General features: G+C 42.1%; 1 protein-coding gene across 2 annotated transcripts in view; it reads right to left on the bottom strand.

Annotated features, from left to right (window-relative positions):
* The window catches only part of LOC110498718 (calpain-15), a 109,547-nt gene extending 92,226 nt beyond the window's left edge, over positions 1-17,321 (bottom strand). The window contains exon 1 of one of the 2 annotated variants that reach the window (XM_036955590.2): positions 16,345-17,321. Coding sequence is in view for 1 of the 2 variants with exons in the window: in XM_036955589.2 (XP_036811484.2) it covers positions 11,008-11,189 (182 nt within the window). In the remaining variant the exon portion in view is untranslated. Of the gene's footprint in view, positions 1-11,007; positions 13,628-16,344 lie in introns of those variants that run through there. The other variant, XM_036955589.2, reaches the window with a different exon arrangement.
* Positions 17,322-18,968: the final 1,647 nt, after the last annotated feature.

Genomic DNA, 18,968 nt, shown 5'->3' with positions numbered 1-18,968 from the left:
TGGATGAGCAGTGACAGGGCGGCATAGGCAAGATGCAATAGATGATATAAAATACATAAGGGCCTCCCGGGTGGCGCAGTGGTTAAGGGCGCTGTACTGCAGCGCCAGCTGTGCCATCAGAGTCCCTGGGTTCGCGCCCAGGCTCTGTCGTAACCGGCCGCGACCGGGAGGTCCGTGGGGCGACGCACAATTGGCCTAGCGTCGTCCGGGTTAGGGAGGGCTTGGTCGGTAGGGATGTCCTTGTCTCATCGCGCACCAGCGACTCCTGTGGCGGGCCGGGCGCAGTGCGCACTAACCAAGGTTGTCGGGTGCACGGTGTAGCCTCCGACACATTGGTGCAGCTGGCTTCCGGGTTGGATGCGTGCTGTGTTAAGAAGCAGTGCGGCTGGTTGGGTTGTGTATCGGAGGACGCATGACATTCAACCTTCGTCTCTCCCGAGCCTGTACGGGAGTTGTAGCGATGAGACAAGATAGTAGCTACTACAACAATTGGATACCACGGAATTGGGGAGAAAAAGGGGTAAAAAAAAAAAAAAAAGATATAAAATACATATGAGATGAGTAATGCGAGATATGTAAACATTCTTAAAGTAGCATTATTAAAGTGACTAGTGTTCCATTTATTAAAGTAGCCTAATGATATCAAGTCTGCAGGCAGCCGTCTCTCTGTGCTAGTGGTGGCTGTTTAACAATCTGATGGCTGTTTTTCAATCTCTCGGTCCCAGCTTTGACATCCCTACCGACCAAGCCCTCCCTAACCCGGACGACGCTTGCCTTCTGGATGGAAGCGGGGTGAACAGGCAGTGGCTCAGGTGGTTATTGTCCTTGATTATCTTTTTTGCCTTCCTGTGACATTGGGTGCTGTAGGTGTCCTGGAGGGCAGGTAGTTTGCCACCGGCGATGCGTTGTGCAGACCTCACTACCCTCTGGAGGGCCCTGCAGTTGTGGGCGGTGCAGTTGCCGTACCAGGTGGTGATACAGCGCGACAGGATGCTCGCGATTGTGCACCTGTAAAAGTGTTTTCAGTGACAAGCCACATTTTTTTCAGCCTCCTGAGGTTGAAGAGGCGCTGTTGCGGCTTCTTCACCACACTGTCTGTGTCGTGGACCATTTCAGTTTGTCAGTTATGTGTACGTCGAGGAGCTTAAAACTTTCCACCTTCTCCACTAATGTTACGTCGAAGTGAATAAGGGGGTGCTCCCTTTGCTGTTTCCTGAAGTCCACAGTGATCTCTTTTGTTTTGCGGACATTGAGTGAGAGGTTAACTCCCTCACCTCCTCCCAGTAGGCTGTCTCATCATTGTTGGTGAATGGGTCTAACACACACACACCATACGTTGCTGCTACTATATACAGTGCCTTGCGAAAGTATTCGGCCCCCTTGAACTTTGCGACCTTTTGCCACATTTCAGGCTTCAAACATAAAGATATAAAACTGTATTTTTTTGTGAAGAATCAACAACAAGTGGGACAATCATGAAGTGGAACGACATTTATTGGATATTTCAAACTTTTTTAACAAATCAAAAACTGAAAAATTGGGCGTGCAAAATTATTCAGCCCCCTTAAGTTAATACTTTGTAGCGCCACCTTTTGCTGCGATTACAGCTGTAAGTCGCTTGGGGTATGTCTCTATCAGTTTTGCACATCGAGAGACTGAAATTTTTTCCCATTCCTCCTTGCAAAACAGCTCGAGCTAAATGAGGTTGGATGGAGAGCATTTGTGAACAGCAGTTTTCAGTTCTTTCCACAGATTCTCGATTGGATTCAGGTCTGGACTTTGACTTGGCCATTCTAACACCTGGATATGTTTATTTTTGAACCATTCCATTGTAGATTTTGCTTTCTGTTTTGGATCATTGTCTTTTTGGAAGACAAATCTCCGTCCCAGTCTCAGGTCTTTTGCAGACTCCATCAGGTTCTTCCAGAATGGTCCTGTATTTGGCTCCATCCATCTTCCCATCAATTTTAACCATCTTCCCTGTCCCTGCTGAAGAAAAGCAGGCCCAAACCATGATGCTGCCACCACCATGTTTGACAGTGGGGATGGTGTGTTCAGCTGTGTTGCTTTTACGCCAAACTTAACATTTTGCATTGTTGCCAAAAAGTTCAATTTTGGTTTCATCTGACCAGAGCACCTTCTTCCACATGTTTGGTGTGTCTCCCAGGTGGCTTGTGGCAAACTTTAAACAACACTTTTTATGGATATCTTTAAGAAATGTCTTTCTTCTTGCCACTCTTCCATAAAGGCCAGATTTGTGCAATATACGACTGATTGTTGTCCTATGGACAGAGTCTCCCACCTCAGCTGTAGATCTCTGCAGTTCATCCAGAGTGATCATGGGCCTCTTGGCTGCATCTCTGATCAGTCTTCTCCTTGTATGAGCTGAAAGTTTAGAGGGACAGCCAGGTCTTGGTAGATTTGAAGTGGTCTGATACTCCTTCCATTTCAATATTATCGCTTGCACAGTGCTCCTTGGGATGTTTAAAGCTTGGGAAATCTTTTTGTATCCAAATCCGGCTTTAAACTTCTTCACAACAGTATCTCGGACCTGCCTGGTGTGTTCCTTGTTCTTCATGATGCTCTCTGCGCTTTTAACGGACCTCTGAGACTATCACAGTGCAGGTGCATTTATACGGAGACTTGATTACACACAGGTGGATTGTATTTATCATCATTAGTCATTTAGGTCAACATTGGATCATTCAGAGATCCTCACTGAACTTCTGGAGAGAGTTTGCTGCACTGAAAGTAAAGGGGCTGAATAATTTTGCACGCCCAATTTTTCAGTTTTTGATTTGTTAAAAAAGTTTGAAATATCCAATAAATGTTGTTCCACTTCATGATGTTGTCCCACTTGTTGTTGATTCTTCACAAAAAAATACAGTTTTATATCTTTATGTTTGAAGCCTGAAATGTGGCAAAAGGTCGCAAAGTTCAAGGGGGCCGAATACTTTCGCAAGGCACTATATATATATATATATATATATATATATATATATTTATTTTTTTATCCTGCTACTCAGCCACTTTACCCTTGATTGTATGCACAACAACCTCATCTATCACTGACATCTTTATTGTTATTGTACATAGTGTCAATATAAAGAAAATAATATACAGAATCTATTTCTAATATTTCTGATATGCAAGTAAACATTTGGCTGTACCGTTTACACCTTCTGTAGAGACCCATCCACTTGGCAAGATGTGGCTGGGGGTTATAGCGTTTCTTTCACATTACCTATCAATTTAGACCAGTCTGGGTAAGTGTCATCTAATATTCATAACATATTTATATCTGGACACTTTGTTTACCTGGAATTGTTCCTTATCGTAGGCTACTACTTTTACCACTTTTAGTCTTAATCTTTCCTACACTACTCACTGCTTAGCACATAGACTCACATGTGAATCCTTAAACAGATGGGCGAGGCTGGCTTAAGAGGGTGTGAACAATGCTGAATGGCTGTAGACAAAGAACAGCTCTCCAGTAGGTACCAACACCTTCAAAGCCCATTTTCTCAAAAGTGAGGTTACAAGTTTATTATCAACTTTAGGCAGAATTACTTTCCCGTTGTATGATACACAATTTTGTAGCTCTGTGTGTCTGCTTCTATCCAATGTAAAGAACACGTATGGCACTTCAAATAGCTCAGAGAAACGTAATTTTTTTTTTATTATAGAACAAAAATAAAAAGTAGCCCGACTTAATAAATTGGTAAGATATATTATCGACGTAATACAGAGGAGACACAAACAACTCTGTAATAATAAACCCACAAGTACAATGTTCATCCTGCCAAAATATCTCCTGCCTGGGTCTGCTCTTGTTGCAATGGCAATTCCTCTGGAAACGTGGCTGTGTCTTGCTGTTCAACTGTCCATTGATGAGTGAATTTAACACAAACATTGTAGTGAACATGATCATGTTACATGGACTTTAGTTGTATGAGTAAGGAGGACTGCTACTGCACGGCAAGCGATACCGGAGCACCAAGTCTAGGTCCAAAAGGCTCCTTAACAGCTTCTACCCCCAAGCCATAAGACTGAACAATTATTCAAATGGCCACCTGGTCTATTTACATAGACACCCTCCCCTTTTTACACTGCTGCTACTTGCTGTTTAGCATCTATGCACAGTCACTTTACAAATGACCTTGACTAACCTGTACCCCCGCACATTGACTTGGTAGCGGTACCCTCTGCATATAGCCTCTTTATTGTTACAGTGGCAAGAAAAAGTATGTGAACCCTTTGGACTTACCTGATCTCTGCATAAGTTAGTCATAACATTTGATCTGATCTACATCTGTCACAACAATAGACAAACAGTCTGATTAAACTAATAACACAAGTTATTGTATTTGTCTGTATTGAATACGTAATTTAAACATTCACAGTTTAGGTTGGAAAAAGTATGTGAACCCTTAGGCTAATGACTTCTCCAAAAGGTAATTGGAGTCAGGAGTCAGCTAACCTGGAGTCCAATCAATGAGACGAGATTGGAGATGTTGGTTAGAGCTGCCCTGCTCCATAAAAAACACTCACAAAATGTGAGTTTGCTTTTCACAAGAAGCATTGCCTGATGTGAACCATGCCTCGAACAAAAGAGATCTCAGAAGACCTAAGATTAAGAATTGTTGACTTGCATAAAGCTGGAAAGGGTTGCAACGACCCAAAACAGAAGTAAATCAACAACAGAATGGCTTGAACAGAAGAAAATATGCCTTCTGGAGTGGCCCAGTCAGTCCTGACCTCATCCCGATTGAGATGCTGTGGCATGACCTCAAGAGCAGTTCACACCAGACATCCTAGATTATTGTGGAACTGAAACAGTTTTGTAAAGAGGAATGGTCCAAAATTCCTCCTGACCGTTGTGCAGGTCTGATCTGCAACTACAGAAAACGTTGAGTTTATTGCTGCCAAAGGAGGGTCAACCTGTTATTACATCCAAGGGTTCACAAACTTTTTCCACCCTACACTGTGAATGTTTACACGGTGTGTTCAACAAAGACATGAAAACATATAATTGTTTGTGTGTTATTAGTTTAAACAGATTGTGTTTGTCTATTGTCGTGACCTAGATGAAGATTAGATTAAATTGTATTACCAATTTATGCAGAAATCCAGGTAATTCCGAAGGGTTCACATACAGTACACTGTACATGGCACGTCTCAGGCTGGACACATCGGCAGCCGGGACCTCTAGTCTCCACGAGTGTTGTTAACACCCCATGGTTCCCCTTATCCAACAGTCGGTGTAGAAACCAGCTCTCGGGTGTTCAGAGATAAAACACCTGGGTTCTTCTGACTGGCTGGTCTTCAGAGGTGCAAGGATAATTAGGAGTCTGAAACTAGGGTACTTGGTATAGTGCAAACACTAGATAGAACAGCAACCTTGCAGAGTAGCAAGGCCTGAGCTTCTTGCCGGATGAGAGTCTAGCTTTACGAGCTGGACGGGAATCTGTGACTTTTCGAAACACAACATTGTGTGTGAAAAAAAAGCGCCTGACCTCTGGCTGTACCCTCTGAATATTTCATGACCGGCGCTCATATTTGATGGGTGAATCTGTCAGTGGGGAAGACAGCTGCAGACGTTTGAATCTTTAAACAGAGGAAACTGTCTGACTGGGTTTCAGCAGATAAAGTGTTGCAGAGACAGAGAACCATGCAGGGACGGATGTGGCAATAAGCCCTGGCTTTCGGGAGAAAGAAGAGGTGGCAGGGGCATCGCGTGATGCTGCGCCGCTAATCTGATGTTTCTAACGGGTACTCGAGCCTCACAGGCACTGGCAGTGCTGACACAGCATGTCCTTCAACCAGGAAGGTGCTTCAGAATGGGGAGTAGCAAAACAGAGATTTATTCACAGCTATTACCCGCCTGAATTAAACAATTCTCGAAATGATCCGTTAGAATAATTTCCCCATAAAAAGTTTCCACTCTGCATTACCTTCTATCCAGCATTACTGGAGACAGAGTTGAATTGAGTAGTTGGAGAAGGATATTCTGAGAGTGGTGGCAGTTTGTATCTCTAACACAAACGGGGATAAGCAAACAGTAATTTATCTACGGGACATACAGTAAAAGTCCATATTATGGCAAGAACAGATCAAATCAAAGTGTATTTGTCACGGGCGCCGAATACAAAAGGTGTAGACCTGACAGTGAAATGCTTACTTACAGGCTCGAACCAACAGTGTAATTTCTAAGTTTTAAAAAAGGTATTAGGTGAACAATAGGTCAGTAAAGAAATAAAAACAACATTAAAGACAGTGAAAAATAACAGTAGCGAGGCTATATACAGTAGAGGCTACATACAGTAGAGAGGCTCAATACAGTAGAGGCTATATACAGTAGAGAGGCTATATACAGTAGAGAGGCTATATACAGTAGAGAGGCTATAACAGTAGCGAGGCTATATACAGGGACTGGTTAGTCGGGCTGATTGATTGAGGTACTTTAACCATATCTACATGATGTACATGTAGATATGGTTAAAGTGACTATGCATATATGATAAACAGAGACTAGCAGTAGCGTAAATTTAATTACCGGTTCAGGAGTCATGACTTGGGGGTAAAAACTGTTGAGAAGCCTTTTTGTCCAAAACTTTGCACTCCGGTACCTCTTGCCATGCGGTAGCAGAGAGAACAGTCTATGACTTGGGTGGCTGGGGTATTTGACAACTTTTATGGCCTTCCCCTGACACCGCCTAATATAGGCGGTCCTGGATTGCAGGCAGCTTAGCCCCATTGAATTACTGGGCCGTACACACTACCCTCTGTAGTGCCTTGCGGTCGGAGGCTGAGCAGTTGCCGTACCAGGCAGTGATGCAACCAATGCTCTCGATGTTGCAGCTGTAGAACCTTTTGAGGATCTGAGGACCCATGCCAAATATTTTTAGATCAAATAAGCAAAGAGAAACAGTCCATCATTACTTTAAGACATTTAGGTCAGTCAATACGTAACATTTCAAGAACTTTGAAAGTTTCTTAAAGTGCAGACGTAAAATCCAAGCGCTATGATGAAACTGGCTCTCATGAGGACCGTCACAGGAAAGGAAGACCCAGAGTTACCTCTGCTGTAGAGAACAAGTTCATTAAAGATACCAGCTGCAGAAAATGCAGCCCAAATAAATGCTTCACAGAGTTCAAGTAACAGACACATCTTAACATCAACTGTTCAGAAGAGACTGCGTGAATCAGTTCTTCATGGTTGAATTGCTGCAAAAAAACACTACAAAAGGACACCAATAAGAAAAAGAGACTTGCTTTGGCCAAGAAACACGAGCAATGGACATTAGACTGGTGGAGATCTGTCCTGTGTTGAGTCCAAATGTTTGATTTTTGCTCCAACCGCCGTGTCTTTGTGAGACGCAGAGTAGGTGAATGGATGATCTCTGCATGTGGAGGCTGTGTGGTGCTTTGCTGGTGACACGGTCTATGATTTACTTAGAAATCAAGGCACAATTAGTGGGACTATCATTTGTTTTTGAACAGGACAATGACCCAACACACCTCCAGGCTGTGTAAGGGCTATTTGACCAAGAAGGAAAGTGATTGTGCTGCATCAGATGACCTGTCCTCCGCAATCACCCGACCTCAACCCAATTAAGATGGTTTGGGATGAGTTGGACCGCAGAGTGAAGGAAAAGCAGCCAAAAAGTGCTCAGCATGTGGGAACTCCAAGACTGTTGGAAAAGCATTCCAGGTGAAGCTGGTTGAGAGAATGCTAAGAGTGTGCAAATATGTTATCAAGGCAAAGGGTGGCTAGTTTGAAGAATATAAAATATAAAATACATTTAGAATTGTTTAACACTTTTTTTGGTTACTACATGATTCCATGTGTTATTTCATAGTTTTGATGTCTTCACTATTATTCTACAATGTAGAAAATAGTAAAAAATTAAGAAAAACCCTTGAATGAGTAGGTGTGTCCAAACTTTTGACTGGTACTGTATGTTATGATCTCCATGGAAAGAGGGAGGAAACTCCAAAATCATATCACAGATGGCGTTAATGAAAATATACCAACACTTCAGGTGTGTCAATCCACTTACAACAATGCATCACAAAACTGTGCATGCGTGCTAAATCCATTGTGATCACTTCAAGACTAGTGTCCCGACTTGGCCTGCCCAACACACAGGCAATAGACCTAATTGGGAAGATACACTGAAATAAGTCAAGACAAACACAGACACAACGCATGTTAGCCAAATCCATGTGGATCAGTTTTAATCCAATTAGAGGGAGAACAGCCAATGGAATGGAGCCATGGTAAACGCTCACATCCATCATGCATGGACAAACACAGACGCCTGCAATAGGAAACAACCACGGACCAGCAGACAGGAACTTCAGGAGGGGCCGGGGGAATTGGCCATAAAGTCAGTACAGCATAGTTGAATTTATGGGAAAATAATGGGAAAAAGGCTAGCCCTGAGATTATGTGAAACTACCTTGAAAGATCAGCTTGGCATCAGGCTTTATTCCTAGATAACACACTTTAGCATTTCCTGGAACCATCACGAAAAGAGGGAAAACATTCTTCATACCTGATATAGGCTACAGGAAATGGTAAATGTTTATGTTTCGTTAGAGACCTGTTTCCATGACACTCACCTGTTTGTGTTAGAGATACAAACAGGAATATCTACGGGACGTACAGTACCAGTCAAAGGTTTGGACACACCTACTTATTCCAGGGGTTTTCTTTATCTGTATTATGTTCTGCATTGTAGAATAATAGTGAAGACATCACAACTGTGGAATAACACATGGAATCATGTAGTAACCAAAAAAGTGTTAAACAAATTAAAATATATTTTATATATTTGAGATTTTTCAAAATAGCAGTCCTTTGCCTTGATGACAGCTTTGCACACTCTTAGCATTCTCTCAACCAGCTTCATGAGGTAGTCACCTGGAATGCATTTCAATTACCAGGTGTGCCTTGTTCAAAGTTTATTAGTGGAATATATTTCCTTCTTAATGTGTTTGAGACAATCAGTTGTGCTGTGACAAGATAGGGGTGGTATACAGAAGATTGCCCATTTATATCAAATAAGGCTAAGAGAAACAACAGTCCATCATTACTTTAAGACATGAAGGACAGACCTAGCTAGTTTACATGTTTGGTTGCTTTCTTGAGCAAGCCTAAAACTGTGAAGTGAAGAAATACTGATTCACTACACAGACCCTTCCCAAGACCAATGAGTCACTGCTGGGAGAAGCTGAATTTAAAAAAAAGAATACACAAGGACAAGACATATTGCCAGTTTTCAGGGGCTGGGATAAACAGCCGGAGAAAGAGTTCCGTGTGGTGCAACAAGACACTAGGGCTATATTAAGGGAGTAAACCCTCACCATGAATCACCAAACCTAAGCTGAGCTCACAGCAGTCTGTTGTTTCTATATTTCATGCTCTGTCACGGCTCAGCTAGGCTTGCCTAACCTCGTTAGACTCATGCAGAATGTGTGTATGTGTGTGGGGTGAGAGTGTGTGTGAGTACACTCAAAGCATCATTGCACATCACTCCTAAAAGACGTGTCATTTGAGGATCTGCGTGTGAGTGCGTTGTGTGTGTGTGTGTAAGCAGACCCTCGCCGCTACCAAAAGCAGTGGTTGTACTTGTGGTGAGATGTGCATTCATGCATTTGTGTATTATGAGCTCAGCTGACTGAGGCTGGAGTCTGATTGGTGATGGAGACAGAGGCTTGTTGCTATGGGGATGCACATGAACACAGCAGAAGAGGGTCTCCCAAAACAATAAAGGAGTTCAGTGTATGATGATGCAAACCGATACTGACAGCACTTTCTATCATCACTCGTATAAAATAGGCCTACTAATAATAAAGACAGGCACTTCCTTCAGCCAAAGGCAGGCACAACCTACCTTATGCACAGTTCAATCAGAACCCTACAAGACCTCTCCAAGAGATTCTAAAGTTTGACTGTTAACTGAAGGGCAATTGCAAAGTATTGACAAGCACAGACAATAGTAGCAAGAGATGAGAGATAGAGGAGGCCCACGCTGAATAAACAATGGCATCCATTGTAAGGATATTTGATAGACTTTCTGAAACTCAATACCTAACAACTGGACTTGATGCCTGTAGTGACTCAGCAATAACCTCAATACACCAGAGGAGGAAGCCGATAGCAGCTCCACTGTTCTCCTTCCCGGAGAACTGACATACAAACCCATTTCACACCTAGACTCTGCCTTCTGTTAGCGGACAGCACATTGACGGGCATCAAACAACAGAGCCCAGTGTATCGCGTGCTCTCAAGCGAAGACGATGTCATGGAATCAAAAGTCTCCTGGTCTGGTCGCCCTCCAAAGGATTTGCCATGATACAAGCTCCCCAATCCACCCAGCGAGAGAGTTTGTGCCTGGGTCGCTCGTGCCTAGGTCACGCCATGGGTGCAATCAACTTGGTACACCAATCCAATTCGGCGCATAGAGCTGGAGGAGGTACTAACAGGTGGGATTGTCAGATGACAAATCCAGCACAAGTGGATTTTGGATATCAAAATATCAAAGCGGAACTATGTTTAGATCAAATTTGGAACCATACTTTTGATTTAATAATATTGTGTAAGATTTAATGATACTATAACATTGTCAGTGCATATAAAGCGATTTCATTGAAAAGGCTTGAATATGAAATAATAGTCCACAGTAAATTGTGTCTAAGGCAGCGGCAGGTGTCCGATTTAAAGTGGATCTGAGAGCTCTGAGAATTGCCACACTAAAAATGTCAAAACACCCTTAGAATATGACTCAAATAAAACACACATCACAATATTGCGATCTGCACAACAAAGCAATCTGTCCTTTATGCTTGCTCTAACTACCCCCAGTGACATCCATCCCTGTGTAATACAACCCCTAGTGTTGCAGAGCATGGCCCATTTCTCTGCTTGCTGGCCATCAACAGGCCTGACCAGTCTGGCCCTGTCGCCCAGGTGCAGTGGACTGAAGTGTTGGCTCTTACCTGCGCTCTCTGTATGGATGTGGTGGCTGCTGCTGCTGGCGCGTAATGAAGGTGGTGCCCCACACCGGGCTACTGTGGCTGTTCCTAAGCCAGCCCATAGGAGGCGACGACGGGTACGGGGTGCTCCGGAACCCGTGGTCCGACTCGGTCTCTGCGGTGAGAGAGGAGGCAGAACTCCCCATCACCACAGCGACACAACTTTTTCAGTCTACTGGGGTTCTCGCCCGTTGAACCCGCAAAGTGTGTGGGACAGGGAGTAGAGGAGTGACAGTGCCTTATGTCTCAGTCTCAGGATTACAGTTTAAGGGTGGGGATAAAGGTAGTCTAGGCCCGATGAAAACCCTGCTCATGTGTTCTTAGTCCTGCCAAACTTCCAACTGGCACGATTCGAAACAACCCCTATTTTTAAAAAAGGGACAGATTTCATCCTGTTAAGTGACTCCAAATGTGCTTGAAGATGGCTATATCCAAAAATATCGAATGGAAAAGGCAATAACGAGGATATCAGGAGTAATCAAAAAAACAAGTGGAATACGACAAAGTCTCAAAGTCCAGATCGAGGTGGATTTCCCACAGCGAGCAGGAAGTCGTGTTCAATCAAAACTGTAATTGGTTGCCCCGAGCACTGATTCCAATGTGGCACTGAGTCTGCGGGAAAATAACTCACATACTCCTCTCTTCTCTGAAGTGGGTACTAATTCTCTCTGTCATAGCCTTCTTAACTAACTATGTGGGCCATGTTGCCTGCAGTGTTCCTTCGTGGCATGTGCAGTCTCATACCTGGTCCAGCATGCTTGAATCCTGTGTCACGCATGGACACAGGCAGTGGAAGAGGCACACACAGAGATGACGTAGTCCTCCGTCAATCAACATCTCTGAGATAATATGGCACAGTTCAGGCACTCGACTGTTTTTGTTTGTTGTGGTTGACAAAACAGGAATAAAAAAACATAACCGAATGGGAACTGAAAAGTGACTGGCAGATGTCTGGGGCGTTTCTTTTTTAGCACTTGAGCCAGAATGAGTTTGTCAAATTCAAACCAAACCATGACATGGGTAACAACCTACATTTTTTTTGCTATTTTCAAATACTTTCCTACTTTTAATATGGCTTTAAATAAGCTTTTAACTCAACACATATCTGAATACACTAAAGTAAAAAACTAATTTAGTTTTTTACTGTAATGTTTATCTGAGAAGCAGTCTCAGAATGTGAGTGATTCTGTGTGCAGGCACTGCTGCCACACTGACTGAAGCTCTGAATGAATATCCAAGGCTCATCCTTCAAATGTTGACACTTGCCTTTAGCTGCTACAGCAGAACACTCGAACCACCATTTCTTTGTGGCTGACAAGTCGCACTATTCACAACTGACAACTCTGATTGAGGCAATGTCCCGAATAGCAAGCTACTTGAACATTAAAACAAACATGAACTTTGAAATCGAACACAACCCAAAGACAACGTGTGTGCGCATAGAGCGCAGTGTAGAACACGAACGGGCCACAATGGAAATTGGAATAGGCTACTGCTCCCAATCCCAACGGACAGAGAAGTTCTAACACATATTCGACAAGTGCAACCTTTTTAGCAGACTGTCCCCTAATGGTATGCAGTCCTTTGCCGGTGCGGCCCTGTTACAACACGGGAGATGTCGGGTAGCCTATTCGGAGCTTCACTTCAGTCTGATGATCCCGTTGATGATACGGCCGGTCTGGTGGTTCATCTGTGGGTACAGTAGGCTGTACGTGTGCCAACCTGTCATAGCGAGTCGGTATGCCAGGGGGAACTACGATGGTGCATTCCGGGTGAGGAGTCCAACGGAGGCGTGAAGTCTAATTATATACACATGCATGTTTTATTCCAAAGAAGACAACAACACGCGAAATTATTACTACTTCACTTATATTATTTCAATCTCCCTTATTATCGACATAAAAAAGCTCAAGTCTCTACAATAGGGACGGGTAGCCTCTAACTATCAGACGAGCCGCGCCAATATTGATAATGACACAGATTTTGTTCATGCCAATACAGCCTTGCTCATTAAAATGTGTAGCGAACTACAATGTGGTAAAGCTTTGCCTACAAATGCGTGCAGTAACATTTAACAATGTATCGAATTACCGTCGGTGCCAGAGCTGCAAAACGGGCGAGTTCAGAGTAAACCATGTAGGCTACAACTGTAGAAATCTGCCAGTTTCCAGTGACTAACTCAGGAGCTGACTAAATGGTATTGATGGAAGGGACTGAGCCGAAATAACAGGCTATTAAAAACGTGAAATTTGAACTAAACAGTCTCATCCAGAATGGAGACGCAAATTCCACTCTCTACCTCCCGGTCCATTCTCGTGAGCTCATCTCATAATTCCGGTGTTTTATGACGCTGATCCTCGTTGACTTCTATGAGACATCCTCGTTTCGGCCCCGTTGTCGCTTCAGAAATAAATGACTACCCATACTGCAATGCTGTATCCTGGGCACACAGTATGTATTTGCACCGGGGGCTGTTTTCCATTATATGCATATATTTTTCCCCATGGGGTTTAATTCTCCCTCTCTGATGAATGCAGTGGAGGCAGATGCAATCTCTGCCTAAAGGAGGATTACAGCGAATCAGCAGCGCGCATGCGCACTGGCATGATGGTCAGAGAACGCGAAGGGCTGCATTCAAGAGATCAAAACGGATAAAAACGATACAAATACTGTAGCCTATTTGTATTGTTCTAAATAAATTGCAGTAGGCTAGGCTACTCATGACTGGCGGTCTGCCCAACGCATCACCGGAGGCACACTGCCTGCCCTGAAGGACATCGAATCCCTGAGCTGAAAAGGTAAAAATCTGTCATTCTGCCCCTGAACAAGGCAGTTAACCCACTGTTCCTAGGCTGTCATTGTAAATAATAATTTTTTCATAACTGACTGGCCTAGTTAAATAAAGGAAAACAAAAAAAAAATACAGCACCTGATGTCACAGGAAGGCCAAATGATCATCAAGGACATCAACCGCCATGGCATGTTCACTCCGCTATCATCCAGAAGACGAGGTCAGTACAGGTGCATCAAAGCTGGGACAGGAAGACTGAAAAACAGCTTCTATCACAAGGCCGTCAGACTGTTAAATAGGCATCACTAACTGGCTTCTGCCCTGAACTTAGTCACTGTCACTAGCCGGCTTCCACCCGGTTACTCAACCCTGCAACTTAGAGGCTGCCGCCCTATGTACATGGAATCACTGGTCACTTTAATAATGTTTACACACAGTTTCTCATGTCATATGTATATACTATGTGTTATTCAAATATTGCTGTATATTCTACGTATTCTACAGATATACTAAATATTCGATCCACATACTGTCCATAAAGTCATAAAGTCTATGCATCACATACCAGTCCAAAGATTGGACACACTTACTCATTCAAGGTTTTTTTCTACATTTTGACTATTTTGACTATATTCTACATTGTACAATAATAGTGAAGACAAACTATGAATTAACACATATGGAATCGTGTATAAGAAAAAAACACAACTGATTGGCTCAAACACATTAAGAAGGAAAGAAATTCCACTAATGAACTTTTAGCAAGGCAGACCTGTTAATGTAAATGCATTCCAGGTGACTACCTCATGAAGCTGGTTGGGAGAATGCAAAGAGTGTGCAAAGCTGTCAAGGCAACGGGTGGCTACTTTGAAGAATCTAAAATATTTTGATTTGTTCAACACTTTTTTTTTCTACAATGTAGAAAATAGTACAAATAAATAAAAACCCTTGAATGAGTAGGTGTGTCCAAACTTTTGACTGGTACTGTATATATATACATATTTTTTTCTTCTTCATAGTTTCAAATCAAATCTTATTGGTCACATACACATATTTAGCAGATGTTATTGCGGGTGTAGTGAAATGCTTATCTATCAATATCTATCAATTCACAACAATACTCAGTAATCTAAAAGTAAAATAATGGAATTAAGCAATATATAATATTTGGACGAGCAATGTTGGAGTCTGGGGTATAAATAAGTAAATAAATATATTATATATACATATACATATATATATATATATATATATATACATACACACTCTCTGGACTCCGACATTGCTCATCCTAATATTATATTTTTGGTTTAATAGAACAGGGAGTGGTGACTCGGCTTGCCCATAATTGTCTGATGCTTACAGTAATTATCTCTCTCTGTGTGCGTGGGCCTCTGTGGAAGACCTATTCCTGTTGCCACGTATTGAAAGAAGAACCCAAACTGGTCCGACTTGTCAAATACTGGGTCATTTACATTGCAAAGCCCTACTGTATGAAAATGTAAAACATGATACTGACATTTGTGTCGATCAAAAGCTATAGCCTACACAACACACTTCCCCAATGGCACAAAGATAAACTCTTTCTCTATCTCCCCCCCCACTGCTCCCCACCCCCCACACAGCATGATCTCTCCCCCCCCCCCACACACACACACACACAGTACTGTAACCCTTTGTTACAATGCACCTGTTCCTGTAGACACCTGTCAGTGAGGCAGACCAGCTGGGTCTCAGACAGAGACAGACAGAGAGAGAGTGCGCATTTGAGAGAGTCAGTGCCAGCAAGAGATTTAGTTCATTCAGTAGTCAAACGAAAGCACAATCTGTCTCCACCCAGTGAGGCAAATGGCATAAATATGATTTACATTTAGGTTGCCAGCATGGAAAGTTGTCCTGACTGTGAAGTATAACACAAGCTTTGACATAAGAGTGGTTTTAATCCTCATCTCCCAAGCACACAACCAGAAAGCTGCATTCAGTAGACAAAGTATTATGGCTACGACAGTGCAGTCTTTAAACATCAGTTTAAAAGTGCAAGACGCATACACATTGGGAAAGCATAACGTTTCTTCCATAGGCCATGTCACATTTTATTTCCATTTAGCGTTTAGGAATGAAGTACAGGCTAGTCTATTCTACTCCTCTCTATGGCATGCTAGACTAGCCATACAGAGCAGGCAGACAGACAGTCGAACCAGATCCTATGTTGCTCACAGCCATGAGGGAAAAGCTAGAGAGCAATGGCTAGTTCACCTGTCATCATGTTCCTACCGCGGCCAAATAAAATAACTCGCAACAAAGTTCCACAAGAAAGCAGCACGAGTTTGTCAGTTTGCCTACAATGTAGCAGCAAGAAATCCCATACTGGGATGACGCGGGACAGCGGGAGACAAGGAAGCCGGGGGACAATTGTAAACAAAGACAACCGTATACCGCGAATATATATGGACATAATCGATATTGTCACAGGCTTTCTGTTTCTGATTCTACGTCGAAAGGATTCTTACCTCAAAACACGTAGCTGGTGATGTGAGGTTGACGACAAGCTGGTCCTTTCTTGATTTTCGAACGTGTTTACTTTTCTGTATGAGCCAAATGAGAAGTTATCTCAGAAATGGCACTTTGACGAGCGTCAGCTGCCGAAGACAGTACACTGTTCAATATTACCTTCTCACTCCAGTGCATCCTTGAGCTATTTGTTTTACTAGCTCTCATTTATCATTCATTGAGTTAGGTTAGGTGCTGAATACAGTCACCATGTAGCCTACGTTACATCAAACACCACAGGAAGGGAATCTCCAAGGGGCCAAAGCAAGTTCAGTATGCGTATAATTCCTTCGGGAATATGGCCATTAGAACTACGTTTCCCACGGTGCACTGTAAATCTATTGTAATTGTTTTACACAACTGCTATCAGTTGAAATTGACAACCTTTTATTAACAAACATAAATAGCACTGTATATTTTCTGAAGTTGTTTATTAAAGACAAATAAATCAATTTATATATCAAAAATATGCTTTTCTATTATTGTATTACATTGTGCATACTGATATGCTAGGTAAAGCCCCGCCTTATCTCAGCTCACTGGTCACCATAGCAGCACCCACTCATAGCACGCGCTCCAGCAGGTATATCTATCTCACTGGTCACCCCCAAAGCCAATTCCTCCTTTGGTCGTCTTTCCTTCCAGTTCTCTGCTGCCAATGACTGGAAGGAACTGCAAAAAATCTCTGAAGCTGGAGACTCATATCTCCCTCACTAACTTTAAGCACCAGCTGTCAGAGCAGCTCACAGATCACTGCACCTGTACATAGCCCATCTGTAAAGAGCCCATCAATCTACCTACCTCATCCCCATACAGTATGTATTTATTTATTTTGCTCATTTGCACCCCAGTATCTCTACTTGCCCATTCATCTTCTGCACATCTACCATTCCAGTGTTTAATTGCCATATTGTAATTACTTCACCACCATGGCATATTTATTGCCTTACCTCACCTCATTTGCACACACTGTATATAGACTTTTTGCTTTCTTTTGTTCTACTGTATTATTGACTGTATGTTTGTTTTACTCCATGTGTAACTCTGTGTTTTTGTATGTGTCGAATTGCTATGCTTTATCTTGGCCAGGTCCCAGTTTCAAATGAGAACTTGTTCTCAACTAGCCTACCTGGTTATATAAAGGTGAAATAAATAAAATAAAAAATAAATATAAATTATTCTTGTTTTACAATTTATTTTATTTTATTCTATATGACTATTGATACAGGTAGCCTACATCGAATTTATTGAGCAACAACCGTTTACACAACCTATCAATAGGCACACGAAACATAACAAATAAAAAAAAACTCACATAAACACATGTTTTACGAATACCGGTGAAATGTAGAATGTATTTATATTTATATTCCATGTATTTTATGTTATATGAATATCCCAGCGTCGCAGAAACAAAGCCAAAATGAACTGTCCCGCCTAACCGTTTTATTTTGCAGACATCGGCTGTCATCTAGCGGCACTACGCAAACGTGCACCTTTCGAAAAAAACAACTGATCTGGGTAAAGGACATTAGATTTAAGAAATACGCTTTTCCCTCTACAAGAAAACCATCAACAGAGCATCACTTTTAAGTATGAATTTCTTACCGAATTTCTTACCGTTTAAAATCAAATTGTATTTGTCACATACCCTTGTTTAGCAGACGTTATTGCACGAAATGCTTGCGTTTCTAGCTCCAACAGTGCAGTAATATCTAACAAGTAGTATCTAACAATACACACAATCTAAAGTAAAGGAATGGAATGAAGAAAAATGAGTATTTGGATGAGCAATGTCAGAGAGGCACAGACTAAGATACAATAGAATAGGATATAATACAGTATATACAGATGAGATGAGTAATGCAAAATATGCAAACATTGGGGTATGCTTGGGGTAGATTTAATGTTCGTGGGTGTAGTTTATACTTTATTAGGCCTACATAGTGCCACATTTTTCATATAATGTATTTGTTTTTACAATACATTAGAGGACATCTAGCATAAACAGTGTATATACATCAATAATGCAAGGGTTTTCTAAGCTATCAACATTTGCCAAAATCTGGGAAAAGGGAAAATAACATCATATACCAAAGAAATGCCTTGCATAAATACCTGCATAAAGCTTTTGCATTGACGTGTCACTCGGCGTGTTTGAATCATGCAGGGTTCAAATGATTATATATGTTCGTCAGTGTTATGACTTTAAAGTGTATCATGACAGAGATTGAGCAGGGGGCTATAATATGAATTCTACATTAATTAAGCATTTTGAAATATGAATAATCTGACGTACGTCTCTGGTCCCTATCTCAATACTAGAAATGGTACCGTGGGCAAGGCAATTAAAACATTGAAATAAGGGTTTGAGATCATGTGCATATGTTGACCCTGAGCCGTGGGGATTAAACCCGTTCAGGGGTGAAACGTGGGCTCAAGAATAGCGGGATATACTGTGCTGAGAAAATTAGACTGTTGATTTTCACATGTCGGTTATGTTAAATGTACTTTTTAGGGACTAATATGACAGCTATTCTAAAGTGGCTATTTATTTGATTTGCACAGTCTTCTGAATAACATA

The sequence above is a fragment of the Oncorhynchus mykiss genome, chromosome 20 (genome assembly GCF_057628025.1).
Source record: "Oncorhynchus mykiss isolate SJ-2025 chromosome 20, ASM5762802v1, whole genome shotgun sequence".
In the NCBI taxonomy this organism is placed as follows: domain Eukaryota; kingdom Metazoa; phylum Chordata; class Actinopteri; order Salmoniformes; family Salmonidae; genus Oncorhynchus; species Oncorhynchus mykiss.
Note: the sequence above shows the minus strand (reverse complement) of the source record. Positions and strands in the feature narration are given on the sequence as shown.